Source organism: Lotus japonicus, chromosome 6 (genome assembly GCF_012489685.1).
Source record: "Lotus japonicus ecotype B-129 chromosome 6, LjGifu_v1.2".
NCBI classification, from domain to species: Eukaryota; Viridiplantae; Streptophyta; class Magnoliopsida; order Fabales; family Fabaceae; genus Lotus; species Lotus japonicus.
The window spans coordinates 62,937,576-62,962,994 of record NC_080046.1 but is presented as its reverse complement, the minus strand read 5'-3'; the positions used below and the strand labels follow the sequence as shown (position 1 = coordinate 62,962,994).

The 25,419-nt window shown below is 34.5% G+C and overlaps 4 protein-coding genes across 4 annotated transcripts; 1 reads left to right on the top strand and 3 right to left on the bottom strand.

The window, feature by feature from the left end:
• Positions 1 to 466: 466 nt before the first annotated feature.
• LOC130726392 (protease Do-like 5, chloroplastic) lies at positions 467 to 4,211 on the bottom strand. The gene is made up of 8 exons (XM_057577652.1): positions 3,920 to 4,211; positions 3,327 to 3,476; positions 3,052 to 3,114; positions 2,839 to 2,928; positions 1,489 to 1,611; positions 1,226 to 1,313; positions 960 to 1,034; positions 467 to 723 (listed from the first exon to the last, which is right to left on the bottom strand). Exons 1-8 carry the CDS (start codon positions 4,169 to 4,171, stop codon positions 617 to 619), a joined length of 948 nt encoding a protein of 315 aa, XP_057433635.1. The 5' UTR covers positions 4,172 to 4,211; the 3' UTR covers positions 467 to 616.
• Positions 4,212 to 4,688: 477 nt separating this feature from the next.
• LOC130725963 (uncharacterized) lies at positions 4,689 to 5,682 on the bottom strand. The gene has a single exon (XM_057577160.1). It carries the CDS (start codon positions 5,581 to 5,583, stop codon positions 4,801 to 4,803), a length of 783 nt encoding a protein of 260 aa, XP_057433143.1. The 5' UTR covers positions 5,584 to 5,682; the 3' UTR covers positions 4,689 to 4,800.
• Positions 5,683 to 10,048: 4,366 nt separating this feature from the next.
• LOC130725962 (receptor like protein 29-like) lies at positions 10,049 to 12,090 on the top strand. The gene has a single exon (XM_057577159.1). It carries the CDS (start codon positions 10,178 to 10,180, stop codon positions 11,873 to 11,875), a length of 1,698 nt encoding a protein of 565 aa, XP_057433142.1. The 5' UTR covers positions 10,049 to 10,177; the 3' UTR covers positions 11,876 to 12,090.
• A 9,517-nt stretch (positions 12,091 to 21,607) lies between these two features.
• LOC130725964 (protein TIFY 5A) lies at positions 21,608 to 23,904 on the bottom strand. The gene is made up of 3 exons (XM_057577161.1): positions 23,746 to 23,904; positions 23,512 to 23,629; positions 21,608 to 22,014 (listed from the first exon to the last, which is right to left on the bottom strand). The coding sequence occupies exons 1-3, from the start codon at positions 23,823 to 23,825 to the stop codon at positions 21,802 to 21,804; spliced, it is 411 nt and encodes a 136-aa protein (XP_057433144.1). The 5' UTR covers positions 23,826 to 23,904; the 3' UTR covers positions 21,608 to 21,801.
• Between the last annotated feature and the right edge of the window lie 1,515 nt (positions 23,905 to 25,419).

Genomic DNA, 25,419 nt, shown 5'->3' with positions numbered 1-25,419 from the left:
TTTTGCTGTTAACAGTGCTTCGTCTACAATACTGTGACCATAACTGTAATGCTGTTTTGCTGTTAACAGTGCTTCCAAATAGTGTTTGAAAATTGAAAAAAAAATCAAACTTTGAAGGAGATATTTTGCAGCTGCTCAAGTCAAATACTTGTTTAAGCTGCTCAAGTCAAATACTTGTTTAACCTCATTCATTTTACTGTGACCTCTCCTTATATTTTTGACTTCGTAAAGCTGTGAATCAGCAACAGCTCTTATCTGTAATTTTGTATTTCATCTTCATCTGTTAGCTTCTGTTACAGCTCTTTCAGCTTGTCTATTCAATATAACGTTGAATCATCATGAGACATGAATAGTGAATACACGTATTTCATCCATTCATCAAAACATCTTCTGTCTCATGTTATAACTATTCCCTTTGGTATAGACATGTTTTTTCATGTACAACTTACCTTCAGCTTACAGCATATTTGAGCAGACATGGTATTTCATATACAAATTTTCAGCTTTGGAATAGACATGTTCTTTCATGTACAACTTAACTTGACTGTAAAATTAAAATCCGAGGTTTTCATTTTCAGTTTTACACAAAAAGCTGAAGCTTATAAAACACGCATAGTCAAAACCTATTACTATAAGGTGTTCCATAAACAATAAGGTATGGCACATTTCTGATGACTGTGTCGATGGGAATCGCAAAGTTAACACCCGATGACACTCCAGTCCCTGAAATGCATAAAAAAGCAACAACAAAAAAATTCTTCAAAGTTAATCAAGGTATCATGTTTTGTTTGATAATGTGGTAAAAGGAATAATCGAGTTTCTTGGGGTGTAGAAGTAGGGTGCAAGAAACATGGATGTAATACTAACATTCTAAGAGAAGGTACAGGTTGGGATTAAAAGCATTAGTCTCTTATTCCCTCTCTAATCGGATAAAAATAGATGAGGAGGCATCTTGTTACCTTTCCTAGTGAAGGTAGATGTGTTTACTCCAATAACATGGCCACGAGAGTCAATAAGCGGTCCACCTGAATTTCCTGTTCATACACCTACTCATATGAGAATACAATTATGGAAAGTACTGAAATCCAACATAACATGGATAATTCTTGCTGGGAAATGTCAAATCAATTTCTCTCCTCTCTATAATTTAAATTGGACAATAATGAAAAATGATTAGAGAAGAGAAGAATGACAATTTTTTTTAACCCAACTTCATAAGGGTAACCTGCATTAATAGCTGCATCAGTTTGAATAGCTCCTCTAATGGCCCCTCCATTTGGTGAAGGTATCTCGCGGCCTAAACCACTGACCACCTGCATAATTTACATCAGACAATACACCGAGATCACACCATTTTTTATTTTCATACACAAGTTTTCATCCTTGGTCTACAACTGTTTTGCATGACCAGATAGAGTTCATAGATAGCAGATTCAGGGTCTTTCGTTAGAATCTACCAAGTTTGATTCAAATTATTAAAGAAATTACCCCTGTTGTAAGAGTGTTCTCATATCCATAAGGATTCCCAATGGCAAAGCAGCTCTGGCCAACATTCAAATTATTAGATTGACCCAGAGCAACAGGCTTTATCTCATATCCATCAACATCAACCTGCAAATGGAACAAGTGTGATGCATCTCTGAAGTAGTGTTTGTATTGAGAAAATGAAAAATGCAGTTCAATTTAACTGAGATTATCTTGTATTGGTTTCATAAGTAGAAAAAAGAAGAGAAATGAAAAATCTCTTTACAACTAGGGAACTTCCCTCAAATAAATTAATAGACACCACGTTTTAACTGACATAAAATGGGGCTCCATTCACTAGAAAATCTTATTGTTTTTTTTCAGACGAATGAAAGGCACATGTAGAAGGCAGGCTATGTGATGGTAGACACTCTAGTATCACAAGCACTGAACTACATGTAGGATGTAGAATCTAACAGCATACTCATGTGGTCAAGACACTAATTATTTCATTCACTTTATGAATTTGTAACCATGAAGTGTATGCCTTTCCAATTGTGTGATTTTTCAAAGTCATTTATGACTACCATGAAAGAAATCAAATTCAATAGATTGATAAAGGATTATAGATTAGCCTCTTGCCACATTATGCAGTGCCCTGGCTTGATTTATGAGTCCCAAAGGACCAAATAAGTGCATCACTATCTTGTAACACAACTTGTCATTGGCAAGGTAATCGATCTTCAGTGTCTTTAACTTGTACTAGCTTCTAGCGGAGCATAGTCTTGTTGTCACAAACTCATAATCTTAGAGTGAGTGAAATTTTGAGAATTCTCCTACAAGGGGGTTCCCTTCACAGAGGGTTATCCCATTCTCATCAACTGTCTAATTCTCAGAATTAACCCATCCCTTCTTATTCCCTCGATTTATCTAACTGATATCCTCTCTAACTGTTCCTAATTGATATAGCCTAATGAACTAACGGCTCTAACGGTACCACTCCCTTCTATCTTAACAAATGTAATAGTGCTCAAGAGAAACTTTGGACAAGCAAATTAGGATTGGATTTTATTTCTTGATTAAATGATCGTATAATCAAGACAATCATGGGCTTACGCAAAATATATTTTTGAATTCGACTAAAATGCCTTCATAGTGGACAATTGCTTAACACAATAATGCTGTTATTTAAGTATCACATAAGAGGACACGTTATGGTAATGAATTGGACAAAGAAAGAGGGGCGAACTTATTTTGATTTGGAGTGTAGAGAATAGAGAAGAGCTACAGGTGTAACAGCGAAAACAAATGCTCAGAAAAGGGGAAGAACACAGAAGAAGAAAAAGAAGAGGATTGGAATGTTTATCACTTTACCTTGAGGACAGCTAGATCATATGCTGGATCAAACCCAATTATTTTCCCTTCCCTGTAAAAGCTATTTCCTTTGGTATCAACTAGGAACACCTGTAGACAGAAATACGAGCATAGATGCAAGTAAACTAAATGATGGAAAATACAGGAAAACAGACTTATGTTTCTTCCATCTAAAATATGAAGTATGAAGGAATTAACAGCATAAGGGAAAACCTTACAACGTTGTAAACCACTTGTATCAGTAGCCAGTTTAGCAACAACATGGTAATTGGTGACCTGTCCACCAAAAAAGCCAATGTAATTGTACAATCAAAGACAATGCCCAAAGGAATTTGAAACTCATTGAGCCGTTTTGCATAATAAAATCGTCTATGAATTAAAAGCATCACTATAACATCTAGCAAGCAATAATTTATCCAATAAGATACATAGTCTCATAAAATTAAAATAAAGAAAAAGTGATTCCTTTTTTGATTTTTTTCCCTTACTATATGACCAAATTTATCCCAAATGAAGCCTGAACCAGTGCCTTCCACTTTTGCATCTTCATCCTCATTCAGCATGACTTCATCAGAAGAAGTCTTTGGGACTTTAGTCAACTCAAGATCTTTAATGAAAACAACCGACGGTGAAGTTTCCTGAGATAATCCCAATTAGAGAACAAGAACAAAAACCATCATTTGGCAATTTGATAAAAAAACATATATAACATGAGCATTAAGCTAATAACAGTGTTGAAAGTGTGTCATAACTCATAACTCATAAGTAATTTTTTTTCTTCTTCATATTACCTAGTTTCTAAGCCAGATAAATGAAAATATGGAGAAGCAATTCTAAGAAAGAATGGCCAGTGAGAGCAACTTCTAAACCATATAATGTATAAGAATAATGATCAAAATGTACAAAAAAGAGGTGAGAAAAATGAATATAAGCAATCTGGGCATGAATCATTCAAAACCCATACACCCAATTTCCAAAATTAAGCATACATGAAGAAAAGCAAGCAACTTAATTTTTTTTTTCCAGTTTCACTTCAACCCATCACAACTTGAAGCTAAAGGGGTTTCACAAAAAAATCAACCTGAAACAGTTGCACAAGGTTATCTTCTTCTTGCTGAAGCTCATCCTGTAGCAACTCTGCAAGTGCAAGTGGTGGTGAATTGAGATTGGCCAAATTGAACCAGGAGGCTATTACAAGACCAGAACCAAAGACCATAGCTCGTCTGCTAGTAATAGCGGCAGTGGCAGAGGGAAGGCACTTTGTTGAAGAGGGAGTGGTTAGCATTGGCGACGGAAAGTGCTTACTGTGGAGAGAAATAGAAAACATTGCCATGGTGGTTGTTCCACAGTGGCTAGCACTTTTATCTAAGTGCTCACAGGATAACCATTCCTTTTGATTCAGAAGAATTTTGTGGCGGATAAAATATCCGTCGCTAATTCCTTTTAAATTGATTATACACTGGGATTTTGTGACGGATGAAGTTTCTGTCACAAAGTTAAAAAGTGATAACTTATACAATTCTGGTAATAATTGTTTTTTTTTTTCATAGTGAAAATAATAATTGGAATTCGTCCAAAGTTAGGATGATTTATTTATTACAAACAATATATGTGCAAACATTGTCATGAACTATTAGTTTTTTTACAATTTTACGGTGAACCATGTTAAAAACTGATGCACTTATAAATTATGTTTTTTTATTATAAAAAAGTAACATTTAGTTTAGTATCTATTATTTATTAAACTTAAACGCTCCTTATATCTTGAAATTAATTTGCAAATTTTTTTATTTTTTTTTGAACTTGTAAACCATATGTAAACAAGCCTGAGAAAATATAAGACAGCAAAATGCAACTAACATGTGATTATTTAGACAAGTACAAAAGGTACAAGACTGCAAAACTTTTGGAATACTAGCTATGTGATTGTAATTAACACCTAGAAGCCCTTCTAATTAAATTTCATGCACATTGATTTATTGTTGCCTGGAGTCTAATCTGCCGATTGAATTTCTGAATAAACTCCTCTACCCTCCTATTAAGATCCTCATTTGTCATCCTAGAAAACTCATTTTCTTCTTCTTCAACTTTTGGCTCCACCTTCTTCATACTCTCCAACCTTCTCACTGGGTTCATTCTCTCCATCTCATGCTTGGCTCTATTGTGTCTATCAGATTTAGTGCGCCTATAAATTCTTGCAGGAACTATTGCTTTCTCCTCATGAAGTTCTTTATAATAATCATCATCATCTAATTGCAAATGAAGCTCTGGTGATTTTTTCTCATTGGCACGTTCTCTAGGCTTCTTTGGTTGATTTTGCACTACAATTTCCAACACACGTTCAGGAACAATCTGATCAGAAATAGTTTCTTTCTTCTCCTGCAAAATCTCACCATGTAGCTCCTTTTTGGGATTAATGCATTGTTTATCAACTTGTTCATCATATTCTGGAACAAGTTGGGAGACATGGTGATTTCTTGCTTGAGAACTATGCTTCACATACTCTTCATAGAGGTCTTGTTTCTTTTTGTTGGATGAAGAGAATGCTCCATAGTCAGCCACTATGATGAGGATGAGAGTGTTTGACATGAAAAACCAAAAGATGTTGTTGTTGAGAAGAGTATAGGGAGAGAGATTGAAGACGTAGAAGACACAAAGATAGAAGAAAAGAGAGAAGATAGAGGCAAAGAAGGACAAATTCTTTGCTCTATTTAGAGTATGATCTTTTGGTTTGTACTCTTTCATTGTACAATCTTCTTCTGAAAGTAGGAAGTGACAGGAGAGTGAAGCTTATTGTACTGAATTTTTATAAAATTGAGATTTGGTGAGAGACTCAAATGTATTGTAGAGCTTTTATATGTGTGCTTGATTGATGATTACTTGATTAAGTATCAAATGATTGATCCCCTGCAATTACAAATACACCCTCCTCTGTTTCTATCCCTTGTGGCAAGTTCTCATTCCCCTGATTTGAACAATGATTCAGAAAAAATAATGAATAAAAATGTGCCAGCTAATTTCGTGAGTAATTATTAAATTGTGATGCGTTTGAGTTGAATGTGTTTTCATCAGTGTTTGTTAGAATTTTGTTTTACAAGCCACATGATATGCATGATATGCTGCCACATACAAGTAATATAGTAAATGATTAATAGTTCAATGATGCAGACAATTTAAATAGGTGCAGTGCTTAATTGACTGAGATGAATATAAATATGTATAATATACTCAATTAATGTTAACATTATGCACAGGAAAAGATAAATTATGGGCATGATTACGTATAAATTAGATATGAGGATCTGAGGTTAACAATCAAAATGGCCAGCATACCTTTTGGTCTCTACTTTTAGCCTTTTAGTTTTAGGTTACCTTTAATTTCGGCTCAGTTTTCTCTCAATCATTTTACATGATAGCTATGCAAGTTAAAAATTATTATGCATGAAAATGAAACAAAGGGAGGTCAAAATATCATCTACGCAATAATAAGGTTGCATCTGTTTCAACAACAAAAATAAGTCTATTACGTTCATAAAATGAAAAATGACATTTTTTTACTTTCTACTTTCTACTTTCTGACCGTTAAGAACTATTACAAGTGGGTCTAAGTGTTCACAAAGTCTTTATTCGAAATGTATCTACTAGTTGATTTGGTAGTTTCTTGGGGATTTTTTCTAGTTAGTGTGCCCTCTATGTGGAGCTTTTGGCTGTATGATCTTCTCCTAGCTTGGACTTCGATTACCATCACGTTGTGTGCGAGAGTGACTAGCTTGATGCTATTAGAATGTTCAAGTCCCTCTTTTGTTGCCACATTTGGAAGTTGTGCCGTTGGATATTGTGGAAATTTCTACTCATATACCTCATTAGCGTGTCTCGTGTCCACCATATATGAAGAGAAGCTAAATAATGCATGTGTTGATAAGGTAACTTTGTTGGGTTTGCGTTACCATGTTGATCTTCATATATAAATGGTGTTTGACGTATGTTGAGTTGAATCTGCTACTTATTTCGGACTAATTTTTTTGGGCTAGTGTAGCGTACGTTTTATTTTTTATTTCATGATTCAAGAAAAAAAAGTCTTTTGACCAAAAAACAAAAAGAAAAAAAAAGTCTTCATTCAGCTTTAGTTTAATAAACAAATTAAATTAACAATTCCTCAAAACATTCACATGGCAACAAAATATCAAACCTAAATTTCATATGGTAAGCCGAAAAGTTGATTTTTAGAGTTATTAATTAAGTTGAGATTATTTAAAAGAAAAATTCGAGAGCGAGTTGCTTGTTCCATTAAAATTGCACGGGAACTCTACGGTAGATAGATACAAGTCTTCATTCATGATTACCTATACCTTATACAGAATTATATGAGGAACTCTCTAGAATATATACTTGGAGAACATTGATGGGGTTATTGATATTATTTTATTTTATTTCATATAGAGATCCTTCCATCTCAAATCTATAATTGTCTAATATTATTGATTAATTAGTCGATCTCCGAATGTCTATGATATTTGTGGCTGCTATATTCTGACTTCAATTTATTTAAACATTTTCTGCTCAGCATTTTGATTTCGATGTTATCATGTTACTTAACTAATCATTGTTATTGTTTGTTCTAAGCTTGTAGTTGCAGCTGTGGTGAGAGTGAAACTAAAATATGATTGAACCAAATGTATGAAGGGGTGTGAATTTGAGACTCCTACATGGCTACATAGTCCCTACATAAAGACACATGTGCGATGAAAGGAAATTTTCACAAATGCTGTCTACCTAGGTGTATATGTATCCGAGGGACTGTTAATCATTGCAAATAGAAGCCAAATTAAAATCATAGAACCAAGCAAATCATTTACTACAATAATCTACAAAGTGAATAGATTGATTGAATGACTCATGACCGGCATATATACATATTTGGACTCAACTCATTTTTTTAAGGTGTGGTAAATACAAGTTCTTAAATTCATTGAGTCTGTCCGTTTTCATCTTAAACTTAAACTGAGTGTCATCCCTTCATTATAATTTGGTTTTTCCTTTTTACAAAATCCACAAAACTCATGTTCATGGAGATCTTGTTGGGTAATATAATGGTGTTTTGTGGGTCCTTGTGTCCAACAGCTATCTTAGATCGATCTAAAAAAACTCAATGAAGTGCAGAGAACAAATTAACTTAAGCCATGACGGATCAATAGATATGGCCGAGTCCTATAGTGCAAGCAAATCATTTACAATAATTTGCGGAACTCATGGTAATCTTGTTGGGTAATACTAATATAATGGTGTTTTGTGGGTCATTGTGTTTAACAACTCTCTTTGTTTGAGCAAGACTCAAAAGTTGAACACGTGTAACATGAAGTCTTAACATGATCCAGGTGTCAGATCCAAGTGGCTTGTGCCGCCTTCAGGTTTAGTAAACTACAGCATCAGTGCCAAACATGGCTACTTTGATTGAGTTTAAAAATACTAATAGCCTATTCCAAGATGGTGATATTAGATTGTGTGGCGGACAAATTTTAAAATTTTATTTCAAAAGTCATCGTAAATCGTAATTATATGATTTCGATGAATTCTTAAATAAAATAAGGAGATAATAACTAGATGTTATAAACATATTGCGTCAAGTTATAAGACTAATCTTTAAAATATTTAGTTTTTCTTTTAAGCTTAACATATAAGCTAAGTCTTACTTATTTACTTGGCAGTTTTGTAACATGAAATATATTTTTTTTATAAGATTGACTGACTTAATTTTACAGACATATACTTTGCAGCAGTAAAGTTTCTAAATTGATAATCATATCTATCTCTAAATATTGGTCAACAAGTTGTCCTGCAAGTTGTTTGTACTTTATATATTGAAACTTCACAGATTTTCATAGATTTGGATTGGGTAGAGTGTGTCTTCGAGTCGGATGAGCGACCTAAAAATCAAGTAAGCATGTATATAAGGAAAACAACCAAGCATGCGCAGGAGGTGTAGTTGAGATTCATCTCCCGTTATCCTCATGATTTGTCAAAGGAATTAAGTATTATTTTCATTGATTTCCTCCCTCATTCATGCAGCCTAATCAACTTATTAATATATTTATTACTAGAGTTTTGACTCACCAACTATATAATGGAGATCCTATGATGTAAATAGTTTATGCTTTCTCACTCAGCCAACTTAGTTCCAGGTTAATATTCAAGAACATATGTAGATAGTGTTCGGCTGTATGAATGGGCTGAGCAAATATGTAGCTGGACGGATTGATGAAGCACCTATAAAATGCACTCTGATACTTTGAGCTTTGGTGCTGGTTTTGAAAACCTTAATATATTGTATTTTGTTTATAATTAGTGTAGGGCCTTGATATGGAGTCGATGAACTTGGTCATATAATTAATTTAAAAGAAATGGTAGAATTCATAGGACACAACATTGGAAAAATTTAGGGGTGTTATTGATAAGAGCAGTGCTATTGAATACGAGAGAATGGTGCACGAGAGTGCACGAGCATCATTTAGTTTTCGGTGCCAGGAAAAAAACACAAATTGTAACATTTTTGGCGGTTTAAAACCGCCACTAACATTGGGTACCAGAAAAAACGGCAAGTTTTACAAGTTTCTGGCGGTTTAAAACCGCCAGAAACTGTCTCGTGCACATTTCACGAAAAACTTGTCGTGCCCTTCAACATTTTCCTATTGATAATTGGATATTTATATCTTTCTTGTGGGATAGAATCATCTAAAGATCGTGATTTAATTATAAACAACGTTTAATAGAATTTTGTGGGGTAAACAAAGGATAACACATAGATGTAAAAATTGAGTGGGTTAGGTTAAGCTTAGTCTGATGAATGTTATAAAACTTGAACCGATTATTGACTCATTAGCTACTGAATGAGTCAACAGATCAACCAGGTTCAATCGGGTCAAGAAAGTTTATATTAAATTATAATATTTATAAAAGTAAAAATCAAAGATTTTTAGTTCACATAAATAAAGTATATATATTTTTGTGTGAAACTATTCTAAAGAATAGCCTTGGCTTAGTGGTAACCATATACTACCTGGTAGCTATGAGTGCCTAGGCTCATCTCCCCTTGGGTCCACTTTTTAATGAATTGTTGAGCAGTGCATTTTAATTTCTACCCCAACTGAAATATTTTTCTGGTAGAACAAGCAGGGTAATAGTTCATTTCAAACTCTATACTTTGGTTGGGATTTGAAGTGAGAAAGAATGTATGTCTGTGTTATCACACACCCCTGCATGTGTCCATTACATTGTCCCAGGCACACAGTCATGTCTTATCAATACCACATTTATCTGAAACAACCATTAAACTGTTCTGGAAATGTACATTGCCTCTTTTAGTAACCCATTTGTCTTTCTCCAACTCACTACCCTTTTCCATGCAAACTACCACAGTCCTACTCACATTTGCAGCTCAAAGGCGACAGTTTTGTATTTTTCTTTGTTGCAGCAGCCTTCACTGCTGACACAAAAAGATGAGACTATTGCAATTTACCTTTCAATTCTTCTCATTTGCCATCAACTCAATTCAAGAAAAAACCTTATATTCAGAAACTGGATCTTGCCCTTTTCAATTGCCTTTCAAACCAACCATTATTGTTGCTGTTTTATTTTTTCAGTTCACTCAGGCATTTGTCAAATGGCTAGTGTACCTTTTCTCCTTGTTGTGTTCCTCTTGTTTGCAGGTGAAATGGTGGCAGTAATGGAAGAGAAGGAGTTGTTGGGATTGTTTGAAGTGATGGATGCTCTTGTGGATGACCCTGACTGGGCCCAATCACACCCTCAGCCTTGTACTGATACTCCATGGCCTGGAGTTGAGTGTGAAGTTAGCAGTGACTACCCACCAATCTTTCATGTCACAAAGATCCACATTGGTCCTGAAATACTCTCCCCACCTTGCAAATCCTCTGCTCACCTATCACAATCCTTGCTGAAACTCAGTTACTTGAAAACCTTTTCAATTTTCAACTGTTTTGTTGCTTCACCAGTCACTCTACCTACAACTCTCTTTGGTCCTTTCTCTTCCTTAGAGCACCTTGCTCTGCAGTCTAACCCATCACTCCATGGAACAATACCTCCAAGTTTGGGCCATGTGACTAATCTCAGAGTCTTGAGCCTGTCCCAGAACAGCTTACAAGGAAACATCCCAAAACAGATTGGAAATTTGGCTAGTCTAGAGCAACTTGACCTGAGTTATAACAATCTCAGTGGTGAAATCCCCAAGGAAATCGGAGGTTTGAAAAGCATGACCATTTTGGACCTAAGCTGGAATCAAATTGAAGGGAATCTTCCTTATTCTGTTGGAGAACTCCAACTTCTCCAGAAGATGGATTTGAGCTCAAACAGGATTTCAGGTAAAATACCTCCAGAACTTGGAAAACTCAAGAGGTTAGTCTTACTTGATCTGAGTCACAACTTTATTGGTGGTCCTGTTCCTGAAACATTTTCAAGTTTGGAGAATCTAGAATATTTTCTCATTGATGACAACCCCATCAAAGCAGGGGTACCCCCCTTCATAGGGAACCTTTGGAAGCTCAAATCAGTGAGCTTATCAGGTTGTGGATTGGTTGGTTCCATTCCCAATTCTTTATCTTCCTTGGAGAACCTCACAGCTCTCTCCCTAGATAACAATAGCCTCAATGGGTCAGTTCCTCCAAATCTTGGTTTTCTTCCGAACTTAGATCAACTGAACATCAGCCACAACAAGCTGAATGGGATTCTTGAGCTCCCTGATGAGTTCATTGGAAAGCTTGGTAAAAGGCTGGATGTAAGAGGAAACAGTGACCTTTGCATCAGTGATGTGACAAACAAGAAGAACCTCTCTTCATACTTGGAAATCCCCTCCTGTAGAAATGACAAATCTTTAACTGAAGGTCCACCTGAAGATCCAGCAGGAATATTAAAGCCATCTTGGATTAAAAGCAACATGAGTTCAAGTTCATCAAGAATGGATCTAATACTTATCCTGTTCAACTTGGTTTTTAGTTTCATCCTCATTTTCCTTAATTTGATTTTGTGAATCTGGGAACTTTTATTTTCATAAAATGCTTAAGTTAAATCTCATTGAAATGAAGTGCATTCATAGGCAATGTTGTTGACTTGTTGTTGGTGATGATGCCAATGGAAATTATTATTCATATAAAATTCCATGCACTAGTCAAATGTTTGGTGCAGATGATTAGTGACTTCAATTAATAGGTTCTGCATTTTGCATGGCACGGTGAAAGAAAATAATTCATGTTTGGAGTTTTGTATTTGATTTTTGTATGTTTTAGGAAAAGCTGGGTCACTACTCCCAAGTCATATCCCCGAGTGTTGTTGTCTGTAGCAGCCTTTTGATTAATAGTACTGTCTGTTCTGATACGAGAGAGCATGCTGCTGCAACTACCCTTGTTGCTGCTAACTTAAAAAAGATGAACTCCCCAGTGCTTATTTTGGTAGAGTGTTAGACACACAGAATCTTATAAAAAAAAGGCTTAATTGCAACTTTGGTCCCCGACGTTTACCAATGTCACGATTTTGGTCCCTCACCTAATTTAATTACATGGATGGTCCCCGACGTTGTAGGCCGTGTGCAACGTTAGTCCTACCGTTTATTTCTTAATGGAGGAGGCTTACGTGGACGTCTAGTTGGAGAGAGAAATGAGGTATGAGGAGAGAGGGAAGCACGTGAGTATCACGTGACCCTTATCTGAACCCATTATACCCAAACCCCTGACCTCCCTGGAACGAAGAAGGTAACGCAATTTAGATCCCTAGGGTTTCAGATTTGGGTATAATGGGTTCATATAAGGTTCACGTGAGTTCACGTGATACTCACGTGCTCCCCTCTCTCCTCAGATCTCATTTTTCTCTCCAACTAGACGTCCACGTAAGCCTCCTCCATTAAGAAATAAACGGTAGGACTAACGTTGCACGCAGCCTACAACGTCGGGGACCATCCATGTAATTAAATTAGGTGAGGGACCAAAATCGTGACATTGGTAAACGTCGGGGACCAAAGTTATAATTAAGCCTAAAAAAAATTCAATATTTACCTGCAACTTGCAAAGTTTTAACATAATGAGTGTAGAATAAAGGGAGAAAAAAGAAGAAAAAATGCATGAACCTTTAGGTGTTCTAGAGCTCTGTTTTATACAATAATAATTTTGTAACTAAATTTCTACTATGTTTGTGTATTCATTGGATATCTCTTAACACCGATGCAAACTATGTTAGCATTCACTTCAGGTTAAAAATTCAATTCAGGTTAAAAAGTGAATGAAACTCTTTTTAGACCATATTTGAATAGTTGGTGACCCTAATATAAACGAACATTGAACTATATCCAACAATTGAATGTGTTTGTTTTTTCTATTTCAATCACTTTTGCACATGTTGCAACCAGGGGCGGACCCACAGCCAAGTCAGGGGTTCAGATGAACCCCTGAAAAAACATAAAACTCTACTTACCCCCTTGTAATGTTTTTTTTTGAACCCCCTGAGATTTTATATTTGCACCCAGACCCCACTTACTCATCTCTCTCACACACTCACAGACACGCAGTCACGCTCTCACCCTCTCACTCACGATTCACGCTCGCTCACCAGTCACCACGCCCTCACCCTCTCGCACGGCGCACCACCACCACCGGCCACCACCACGCCACGCCACCACCGTCCACCAGTCCAGCCGCCCGTCTGCTGCGGCTCTACCCTAGGTATGGCTGATTTCCCTAACCCTAAATTGATTTCCTTTATCTTCTCAAGCTTGATTTTGATGACATGTTTGGTGATTTGGTCATAATCGTAGCCTTAAACTACTCAAATCCCTTCTACCCATCACCTTAGCTTGATTCTCACTTTGTATTTTGTAGTATATATTTGTGTATTTTTGCTATAATCATAGGTTTTAGATGTTCTCAGTTTATGAGGCAAGAGGGGTTTTAGTAAGGTTATGTTCTTTGCAAAGAAATTTTGAAATTCTACTCTAGGAAACCAAAATTTGGGCTTGGGAGTGTAAGCTGTAAGGTACCAGACCAAGTTTAGGGAGAGAGAGTTTGCACAGGTCCTTGACAGAACATAATTTTCTGAAGTCCCTTCCTAGATGCATTTACACGTGTTGATTTGATAAATAGAGTACGAACCAATAGAAAAAAGGTGTTGTGATGAAAATAACAATACTTTCATTCAATACTCATAGACATAATGGTCCAATTGAGTAGATTTGGTAAATTTGTCAATTGAGTTTGTAATACTTTGAACTGATTGAGTTGTATAATTTTTGTTTTTCTTACTCATATAAAAGATCCCACAAACCCAAGAATCTGCCTGGAGAGCCTATGATTGTGGTTGGAAGTATCCCTAAGTTTTGTTTTTTTTTTTCTGATGGTGAAGAGGTTTTTCTGGGTACAGATCGTTGTTGCTGTCATGAAGTTACAAATAGGAGTTGTTTGTAGGCCTGAACTCTGTAGCTTCATGGTTTTTGCAAGAGACAAGGGTCTGGTAATTGTTTTGCTGTCAATTGGAGGCTGAATTGCTTTTCAAGGCATGTAGCCAAGTAAAGGAGATTGCAGAGGCTGAGTTTTTGCAATAGGAGACTAGGAGTGGTGGGATGTTTTTATTAATTCTGGTGGAGTTGTTTAGCTCTGTTCTGAGCCTTTTGGCTATTGATGTTTTTCGTTTCTATGCTTTGTGTTAAGTGCTCAACTTCGGTTTTCTTATTCTTGTACATTGTATAGACTTTTGTCTTTTTGGGTTAGAGTACCCCTAGTACTCTCATTCAATACATTTAGCTTATCCAAAAAAAAAAAACAGTAGTTTTTAATTATATTTTTATCGATGTACTGATTTGAAAATTTTGAACCCCCTGACCCCGGGGTCCTGGATCCACCACTGGTTGCAACACAAAATCGCACATTTCTAAGTAGCACACGTGAAAGAAGAGAGAGTTTGTTTCGTGAACCAACGTTCACGCTAGGTTTGCAAACTCATAATGAGCTCTATCCACTTTCTTGCCTTGAAATTCGTGAAGACGACATGCATTAAGAGTGAAGTTATAAATGAACACATCCTTAAGCTATGTTTGGGTTAAGCTTCAATCCCGTTTCAAAATGCTTTAGAAAGTGGGGTAACATCTCCAAAACTCTAAACTATAAAAGGTTTTTCTATCAGTTGACGTTCACCTTATAAATTGGGGTAATGTATATATCCCAATGCTTTGGAAAGTAAGGTAACACTCCTGAAGCTTCCGAAAGTACCATAAAACCAGATAGTCTAGACACAACTTTTATAAATTGAGATAAAAATCTGTTGAAGTTGCACTAAACTGATATTCTAAAACACTAATTTGTGTTAGATTATTATTATATTATTAGAGTGTTTGATTATCCGCTTGAAGAAAAGCTTCAAAGTGTAGTTTCAAGTTATCATCCAAACATGCTATATGTATCACTAGTGTTTTTTACCCGCGCGTTGCACGGGGAATACATCTATTATATTTGATAGGTCAATTAATACCTTGATCATTAAAAATATAATAAACAACTGATGAAATAGAAGAGTATGAAATGATGAGCAAAGTGGACAAAAAGTCTTAAATTAAAACCCTTGTTGCATAGATTGAACTTCGTACAATTGAATAACTAATAAAAAAATTGGTTAACCAAATCTCAAATTATGCAAAACATATTAGGGGATGTGGTTTAATGATGACTAATAAACAATAGCTGATTTAATCTACAATGAAAAAAAGAGAAAAGATTCTTTATGTACGTGATTATGCGAGTTCATTTTTTACACAATAAAATAAGCTAAGTTTGACCCATATCAACATGAAGTCGTTTCACATTCTTCATGAGCCTAAAGACAATAACACAAATTATAGATATGAAGAATCACCAATAAAGCATTCAGAACACATTTTAATCTTAGAAAAAAAAGAATGTACCGCGAAATTTGTTATTGTATTTGATACATTAATTAATACTTAATAAAGGTACTTTCTTGTTAAAATATATTTCTTCCCGTAGGAGAATTTAACTCCTATAATAATTTGTACAAAAAAATTAAAGTGGACTATATTATTATGTAGTAAAAAATTAACATCAAACTATATTATATTATGTTTTTCTTGTAACAAAAAAAAATCCGATGAAATCTTATTAACATTTATTTTTATGTAGAAGTATTTTAATGTAAAATATTCTTCCTATATATAAAAGCTTTTATGCTCTTTCTAATACATTTAGATCCAGCTTCTCCTTACTCTCAGGATGCCTGAAAGTCTTTTCTCAAGTCTATCTGGTGGGTAATATCGATGAAGATGATGACACCCACCATACCTTGCTTGCTTCAAGGTCGATCTCTTGTATCCTCCTCCTGCCGAAGACTTTAAGAGTAAACCTTGCCATTCCAACTTTCATCGATCGAGTTTCAGTTGCTTTTTCTGTTGATCCAGGTGAGAAAGCTTACTAAGGCAACCTCTGCTTTTGTCTATCTCCCAATATAAGAAGCATGTTGCTTTGCTCTTATAGTAGTACTAATGGGCTTACTTTAGAACAAATTTCTAGCGAAGGTCTTGACAGTTTGGAACTGAAAGGTTTGGTTCATTAATAATATCTAGTAGTTTCATCATGCTATTCTGCTTTTGAGCTTGTTGTACTTACCGGAGCATTTCTGCGATAAAAAAATTCAGAATAGTAAAGCAGTCGTAGTATGCTCCCTTTACTTGCTCTAGTGCTCAAGTGATAGCTGAGTGCATACTGTTTGCATCTGAATTATATATAAAAGACTCTTAAAAACAACTACTTAATTCTCCATTACAAAGAATATACATTACATCAGAACCTAATTATTATTTGTCAGTGACATAAGTGTCGAAAATAATAGTAATGGAAATTTCGAATGGTGTGAATAAGGGTTAAAAGTCCAATCTCATAAGAAAGAAAAATCTCCATTTACATCAAAATCTCTCTCAGATTTCTCTACCTCACTATCACCACCGTTTTTCTTATAAATTATCCACAAACACACTCACAAATTCCACACAGTACCTAACATCATATGCAAATTTTATTTTCACTGCAACCAGAGTCTGTTCTCTGGCATAAAAAAGCACTTCATAAAGTAAAAAGGTATCACATTTTGAATTTAAATCATTAAAATATTTATTTCTAATTAAAAAATCAAATGAAACTTGCTTCCAAATCAGCAGCAATTCTAGGTGTTATTCCTGATTGTTGTCCAACTTTAACATGAATTAATATGAACTCATGCTAATTCAAATAAAACTTGCTTCCAAATCAGCAGCTTCCAGCCGTATCTGCATTCTAAGTAACAGAAAATCAAGAACTCATGAAGTGAGATTGATAGACATGTTAGAGTATGATAGACTAAAGACCACCAAACATAATAGCAATATGTGCAACATCAATCTAGCTATGATAGTGCAAAGATAGCAATCAAATTTGCAGACAGATATGAAAGCCAAAGAATGAATTGAAGCCAATTTTTGGCTATGGTCTTCCAGTGGTTTCCATAACCAATCAAATCTATTTGTAAGGGGAAACTAATCACATGCTACTAAAGAAGATGAATGGAAGAAAACCCCTCTAGAAATTTTAGACCCATTATATTTGTTGAACGACTAAAACAACTCTTTGCTTTATGTAGCACTGTTGTTGAAAGTACAATAACCAAATCAAAAACATATGCTGATACTAAATCGTAATGTGATAATTACACAATCATGCAAGCAAGACTTCCAATCACACTAAAGTTTGATTAATTGAACCATAGTAGAACAATGATTAATTATAAAATCTAATATTGTCTTCGAAAAGTTACTTTTAATATATGTAATGATGATAGATAGATGTAGAATTGATGAACTAAGTCAGTAAAACTATATATGCATCACAGTAGTGCAACACCAAACACACATCTCTATCTCTTATCTGGTGAATATATACATATGCATCACAGTAGTGCAACACCAAACACACGTCTCTATCTCTTATCTGGTGAATATATACATATAATGGACTGAGAAAAACCTCCATGAGTACTGGTCTCACATGTTTCGTGGCTTACTTGAAATGAGAGCAAGATAAGATCTTGAGTCATCAATCATGTTTCATCTTTAGCTAGCTGAGAATCAGAGAATGTAGTCAGAAAGAGGTATGCACCTCATTGTCGTTCTGTACCTACGGATAAATTCATGTCAAATGTTTCCAGGGAAGCCAAGGAAATCAATTTATTGTTAGAACATTGGTTTAGGCGTTTAGCATATTAGAAAGGATAGCACCAGTTTTAAAAGTCTAACCTCAATAGTATAGCTTGAGCGAACAAAGATAAGCAGTAAAATCTCATCCATGATATGTAGTTCTGTAGTTGTAACTGCAAGCACCAACAATAATAATTAATTTCCTCGGTGCAAGAAGCAGGCAAAAAGAAAAAATTACCAAATAAAAGAGTTGCAAGGAAAAAAATCTACAACTTCTCCTTTCTCTCCCCTCAATTCTTTCACTCCCTCAATCCACTTCACTGACAATGATTAGGTTAATCAAAACATACACAGATCAATGTTTCACCTCCTATAACATAGGACACAAATTTTAGATGCAAATTAAGAAAAACGAATAAAATAGAATCACATACAAAGGAGAATCAGAAAACATAAAAAACAAATCAAAATATTGTAAAATTCCATATAGAATATAAAATGGACTCACCATTCATGGCTTCCAAATAATCTCTTTTGGTGGAATATCTATAAAAAAAAAACCTGAAGAAAAGAATTTGAAATTAGCATGGCAAGTGATGAATGAAATTGACCTTGAAGTCAAACATGAGTGAATGAAAGTTAAAGGTAAAGTAAAATAAAATTGAAAAAAACCATAACATATTATGCAAGCAAAGGAAGAAAATAATTTGAAACCTCCATCTGCAACCTTCCCAATCAGTCCAAGGCAGCAAATCGGAGGGATGCGATTGCAAGTCGATGGCAAAGTGGTTCCGTTTAGAGATGAGACGATTTTGTGGGGGTGGTTCCGTTCAGTGGAGAGATGAGATGAAAATTGCATGGAGGAGATGAATTCCATGGAGGAGATAGTGGAGGTAGGCAGGGTTTTAAGAGGGTTTTTGCTGATGGGATGTATTATTGATTTAAATCACTTATCACAGATTTTATATTAAGATAAAATCATGTAATAAACAACATAAATCCTAATCAAATCTAAAATTTAAAAATGTACTAAATAAATATAGATAAAAACTATCAAAATCTAGCAAATCACAATAAAAACTCATAAAATCCGGAATTAATTAAAAATCCGAAAATTCAATAAAAATACCATAAAAAATAATTAATACTCTAAAAATAAATAATAATATAAATTATGATAAAATACAAAAATAAACAACATAAATCCTAATCAAATCTAAAATTTAATAATGTACTAAATAAAAATAGATAAAAACTATCAAAATCTAGCAAATCACAATAAAAACTCATAAAATCCGGAATTAATTAAAAATCCGAAAATTTAATAAAAATACCATAAAAATTAATTAATACTCTTAAAATAAATCAAAAATAAATTAAGATAAAATCAAGAAATAAAAAACCTAAATCCTAATCAAATCTAAAATTTAAAAATGTATTTTTTATTAAGGAGAAATAAGGTAAGGAAAAATCAGGGCACATGTGGCAAGTGGGGCTAAGGAGAAAGAGCTTACATGTAAAATATCAGGTGAGAATTAATCTGGGAGCGACACGTCACTAACTTGGCCTGTGAGAGCGACACGTCATGCTAGAAGTTGTTCTTTTCTAATATATATTGATATTGATATTGATACTACTTCAAACAATACGAAACGATAATCTTGAATTCAATATATGTTGCAACAAAATTGTAGGGTTTGTTTGTTTTTCAGTTGGGACATTCAAAAGTACTTTCGAGTCGTATGTAACTTTGTGCCATTATGTTTGGAAAATTAAAAATCACATTCACCCAACCCACTTTTTGCCCTAAACCAACTTTCATATCAACTCTGGTCACTTCTACATTCATTCAACATACTTTCAACCCCAAACTTTATTTTGGGGTTATAAATCACATTACAACCAACTCACTTTGACCCAAACTCTGTTTTGCAAACTGAAATTCAAACACACACGTATTCATAAATTCAATCTAACAAAACATATCTATCTATAATCAATATGCTTTTACAAATTGTTCTGTTCCCTCTCTATCCATAGTACTCAACTTGTTTGATGAGCCCGCAAGATGATTTCTTGCATATTAATCAAGACCTGCAAAACAAGAGCTGAATGAATGCTTCCCAGTACTATGAGAGGAATGGTGCATTGGTGTTGTCAATGTCATTCTTGGAAGCGTGCAAGTATGGTCTGAACCTAGTGTGTACACCTTTGGATTTTATGAGCAGCAGAATACGATGTATGTTACCCCATCTTTTAAAAAATTAACTCTGAATTGGTTAATATCCAGATTATTGGCCTGTTTCTTCCTTTGGAGCCTTAAAAACTGTAAGTTGAATGAAAGGACATTTGACAGAAATTGAAACAATCTTGAACAATTGATTTGTTTTGCTTAAAATAGGTTCTGACCACGTACTCTTAATGATGTAAGCAAGATACACATGACAACAAATGCTTTGGTATCAATGGCTATCATGATTTCTCTCACAGCCAGACACAAGATGGCTCAGCCTAAAGCTATATGCCTATGTATGATCCTCAAACTCATTTGTACCTGTTATATTGGGATATGATGATGGTATGCCGCACTTTACTTGATGTTATACTTAATGTTTAACTAATTATGGAATTCCTAGCTATATATACCTTATGTGGAATCATCTTATTGAGATATATGCCTATTGAGATAAGGTATCTATTGCATCTTAGTAGAGAGCTTAAGATGCACTTATGTCCTGCAACTAGTAAAAGATACACATAAATTTTCAAAAATGATTGCAAATGAGCACATGAGATCAGCTTTAATGGAATGGTTATAGGTTATTGCCTTGTATTAGTGACCTAGTAGTCTTTGGTTCTATTATTGCATCAATCTGACCCTCTATAGACCCTATAATGGTGAAAGTTTGGTCACTATACTGCTTAAAAAAAACCATGTATTAATAAATAATTGTACATAGCATAATCGGAGTGGTGATGACCCAAATTTCTACCCACAAAAATCATTCTGATTGTCATAATTTTTCAACCGGGTTACATACACCCATCAATGACAAAAAAAGTCATTGGTTAGAAAAAAAAAATCCTTTCAATTTAAAGAATAACTACGAATTTTGTACAATGTCAAAACATGATTGGATATTCGTTGACACTATAGAATAACTAATGAATTCAAAGTTAATGATCAAGACCTTTCATAAGGCTTAAAAGAAGTTGAAGGTGTGATAGATCAATACTTTCAAAGTATAGAGAAAGAAGAAAAAGCATGTGTTCTAGTTGATAACCAGCAAACACAAAGTTAGGAAGATTCGAGTTATATCCTCATGATATCTAAATTAGGTATCAAAGACCTAATTTTTGACTAAAATAAAAATCTGAGTTATAAAGATGAGAAGAAAGACATTTGAATTCAAACCCGAATTTCAAAGATTGAGCTTGAAACTAATCAAATACTTAGTGTAAAGACTCTCATATGAATCGTGTTTGTTCCAAAGCTATTCACACTAGCTTAATTAGAAGTTTACCTGATTTTTCAGCCAAAATCAATTTTAATGTAAGTTTCCAATTATGTATTTCAAACAAGAACTGGAAAAAAAAGATTACAAGTGTGAGGAAATTAACCTAGAAAGAACAAAAGAGAAGAAGATCATGAAACAATGGATTCTACATAGGCTAGCTCTCTCATAAAACAAAGAAAAAAAAGAAAAAAAAAGCATTTGCTCTGTCCTTTTCACATTTAGCTAGCGATGGTATGGTGAAGCTTCTTGGACTCTAGTTTTTCTCTTCTGGAGGAACTGCTGCAATGATCTTTTCATGGAAAGACCAGTGCCAGGGCTATGCACATGATGAGGAGATTGCACTATTGTTGGTGTAGATGGTTCTGCCCCCGTTGGTGTTCTCATTCTAATTTCCTCCTCCACTTTTTTATGTGCTAGCATCAAGATGGATTTGGCCTGCATATGCATTACACCAACCCACTCGTTATTCTTTGATTCCATTAATTAAAATTAATATCATTCTAATTAAATATAAATAAACAATTGACCTCATTTAAAAATGACAAGCATGTACCAAAGATATATACAATCATGATGATATGAGAAATTTCTTATGATCTGCGTGTTATCTTTGAAGTCAAACAATATGTGTAATGTATGGGTTCCAACTTGTTCACATCACATCAAGCTCCAAGATATTCACAAACACTATCAACTTGCAGACACTAAACTCGATCCTATCTTAGATACTAACACCACCTACCGCTCCATGTCTATTTCTTACGCCCTTTTACTTTTATTCTATCGGTTTACCACCAACTTGACGGCAACAAACGTTTCATATTTTCCACGCGGTTTCATGTGACAAAATGCCTAATTACATTTCATAATTAATTTTGAAGATATTTGAAAACCAAAATGATAATTAGTTGGTGATAATCTTTCAAAGAACAACGTGATAAAACTTAACCTAAAAATAGAAATTCACTCAAATTAGTTCTCTCCCTATCTTTAATTCAAAATCCAGAATTAAAATAATCTGTGAATCCATATCTTATTATAACGTTTTTCAATCAACTTCTTTTTCTTTATAATTGGATTGATACGGGCAATTTGGATATAGATGTGCGACTGTGCCAAAGTTATTTGTTTGAGCCCGGATATATTTGGGCAAAAAGAGTTGGCTTATTTTTCAGAAGTGAACAACATGCTTAGGTTTGAGCAGACTTAGGTCGTCTATGTCAAAGAGGATGGGTAATCACATGATCTATTGTGTCCTTAGATATATATATTTTATTGATTAGGTCAAACACACAACCCCAAGTTTGGCACCTATAGCCATGTGGTTTTGGGCAGTTGTGTATCAAGCTAGGATTTACATGTATAAAGAAGGGATTGCATGCGATCTCATGTTCACTTTTGAATAAGATAAATTTTGAATTGAGTTATTTGTTTTTTTTTAGGAATTGAGTTCTTTGTATCTTATCTTAGTTTCCAAAATTCACTTCATGAACAATAACCAATAAACTAGCTAGTCACTGAAATTTCCCATGCCTATTACGTTGTACACACCAAAACCAAATTGTAGTGATACCGGAATCTGTTGATCTATTGGGTTTAACTAACTAGCTAGCAATAAATTCATCCTCCATCTGTTTTACATGGAGGTCTAAAACTAAATTGTATGGTGTTGCATAGTCAAATCAGCCACATATTTAAAACTAGCTAATGAGAACGATCGATGGCGTATTAATTGTCTAATTAATTAAGAAGAATCAAATTATAATACATAATAGCTTTCAGATGATTACCCTAATGTATTATGTGCTTAAAAGTTGAGTTCCTACATAACTACTGCTCTAGTACTAGTATAACACCCAAAAACAGAGGCAATTGAATTGTGAAGGGGAAAAGAATACTATAATGTGAACATAAATATGTATGTATATATACCTGATGCTCTGTGACATCTGCAACACAAATCTTCCCTTCATAGAAAATGGTCAGCGGCCGTTGGTTTTCCTGCTGCTGGAAGTAATTTTGCATTGGACTCTTACTACTTTCTTCTACCCTGAAGAAACAAAAATGACCACAATTAGAAAATCAAATTAAGAATTCATATAGAGGGGTATATAATCAGTCACAAAGATAAGGAAAATGAAAACCAAGCTACTACTTAGTACTTACATGGGGTGGTTATCGTGGTGGTGGCTGGAATCGTAGGAAGAAGGAAAAAGGCGAAGTTCCAAGTTGCAATTCCTCCTCATCTTTGCTTCAAGTTTGAACAAGAGAGAAGAGAAAATAAAGATAAAGCTATTGAGATAAAGAAGAGTGGAATGGCGAAATATATATATATATGATTTGATTTGATTTGTATGTGAGAAAAACGCAGTTGGAAAAGAACACGTAAAGCACAAGAACAGCACACCAATATTAAAGTTCGGCGGGGAAGAAAAAGACAACAACAAAGGGTTGTGTTGTTAGTGTTTAAGGCACGTGTTCCACGGTTTTTAAGGTTTTGCGGCACATGTTACTGTGTAAGTGTACCACTACCTCCTCATACGAAACCGTTTAACAAATTGTGAGACGTGTCGCTACCAGGGTGTCACTGCTTTTAAGAATCAATTAACTCGTGCGTGAAATCAAATCAAAACAACCACTAATTTAACTTTTAAATTAATTAACGAGGACCACGTCTTTAGTGGCATTTTAACTTTAATATTAGTTCGTGTTTTCATGTGGGAATTGGGATGAATGAATGATGATGATCAACTGGTAAATTAATTCAATTCTTTTTAGGGTATGGACCATAAATTATCGTGGTATGTTTTGAATTTGCAATTAATAAATTAAATTAAACTAGCTAGTTCTTAAAGGGATGGCAATGCGGGTCAACTTGCCTCGCTCACAACCTACCTAGTGAGCTGGAGCGAGTTGGCCCGCCAGAGAAAACAAGTTAGAAAAATCAATTAGTCTGCTTAATGAAGAGTTGGCTCGCAAGTAAAAATTAAAGAAATGATTTTTAACAAATTGACAGGTCGGTCTACCAAACCCACTCAAAATACATTTCATAATACATTTTCTAAAAAGATAAGGTAATTAAGTTGGTCGTGTGGGTTGGCCAGCTTGGATTGTCAATTTGAGCAGGGCAGGTTATGCGGGTTTGCAAGCTGGATTATCTTACTCACCTCCATTAAGCCTTGCCAGATCAAACCCACATTATCACTCCTCCTAGTTCTTAAGCTTTCGTCTACCATGGATTGAGAAAAAATAAGCTCCACAAGTTAAAATGACTTATATCAACAAAAAAGTTTAATATTTTATTATTTTATGTGAAAAAATAGTATATCATGGTTCAATATCTATATATTTTTTTCTACATATTTTTTTTCTACGCTCAGTATATAATTATTAAACTTCATTTGTAATAGAAAACGCCTTCATGAAATAGTAGGCAGTGAGATGGTCAGTAGGTGACTTCATATTTTTTATTTTATATAACATGAGGCATGTTTTTCATTTGGCGTGCACCCAAAAAAAATGTGATCTATTTGAACTTTAGTCGGTACAAACATAAGAAGTTGATTTTCAAATAATATCCTGAACCTTTCGTTTGTTTGGGTGAGTATCATTCCATTTATATAATTTAATTTCATAAATAGTACCTAATGGACACAACATATCATATCAAATCTTGAAACATGCCACAAGAGATTTTTTTATGGTATGAAGAAAATTGTAGGAAAGATCGAGGAGCACCTCCATACCATCCGGAGAAGGCACAAATGACATATTGGGGAGGTTAACAAAGACCTATATACTCTAAGAATTATCGGCAGGAGGGTTCGCCGTTACACAATT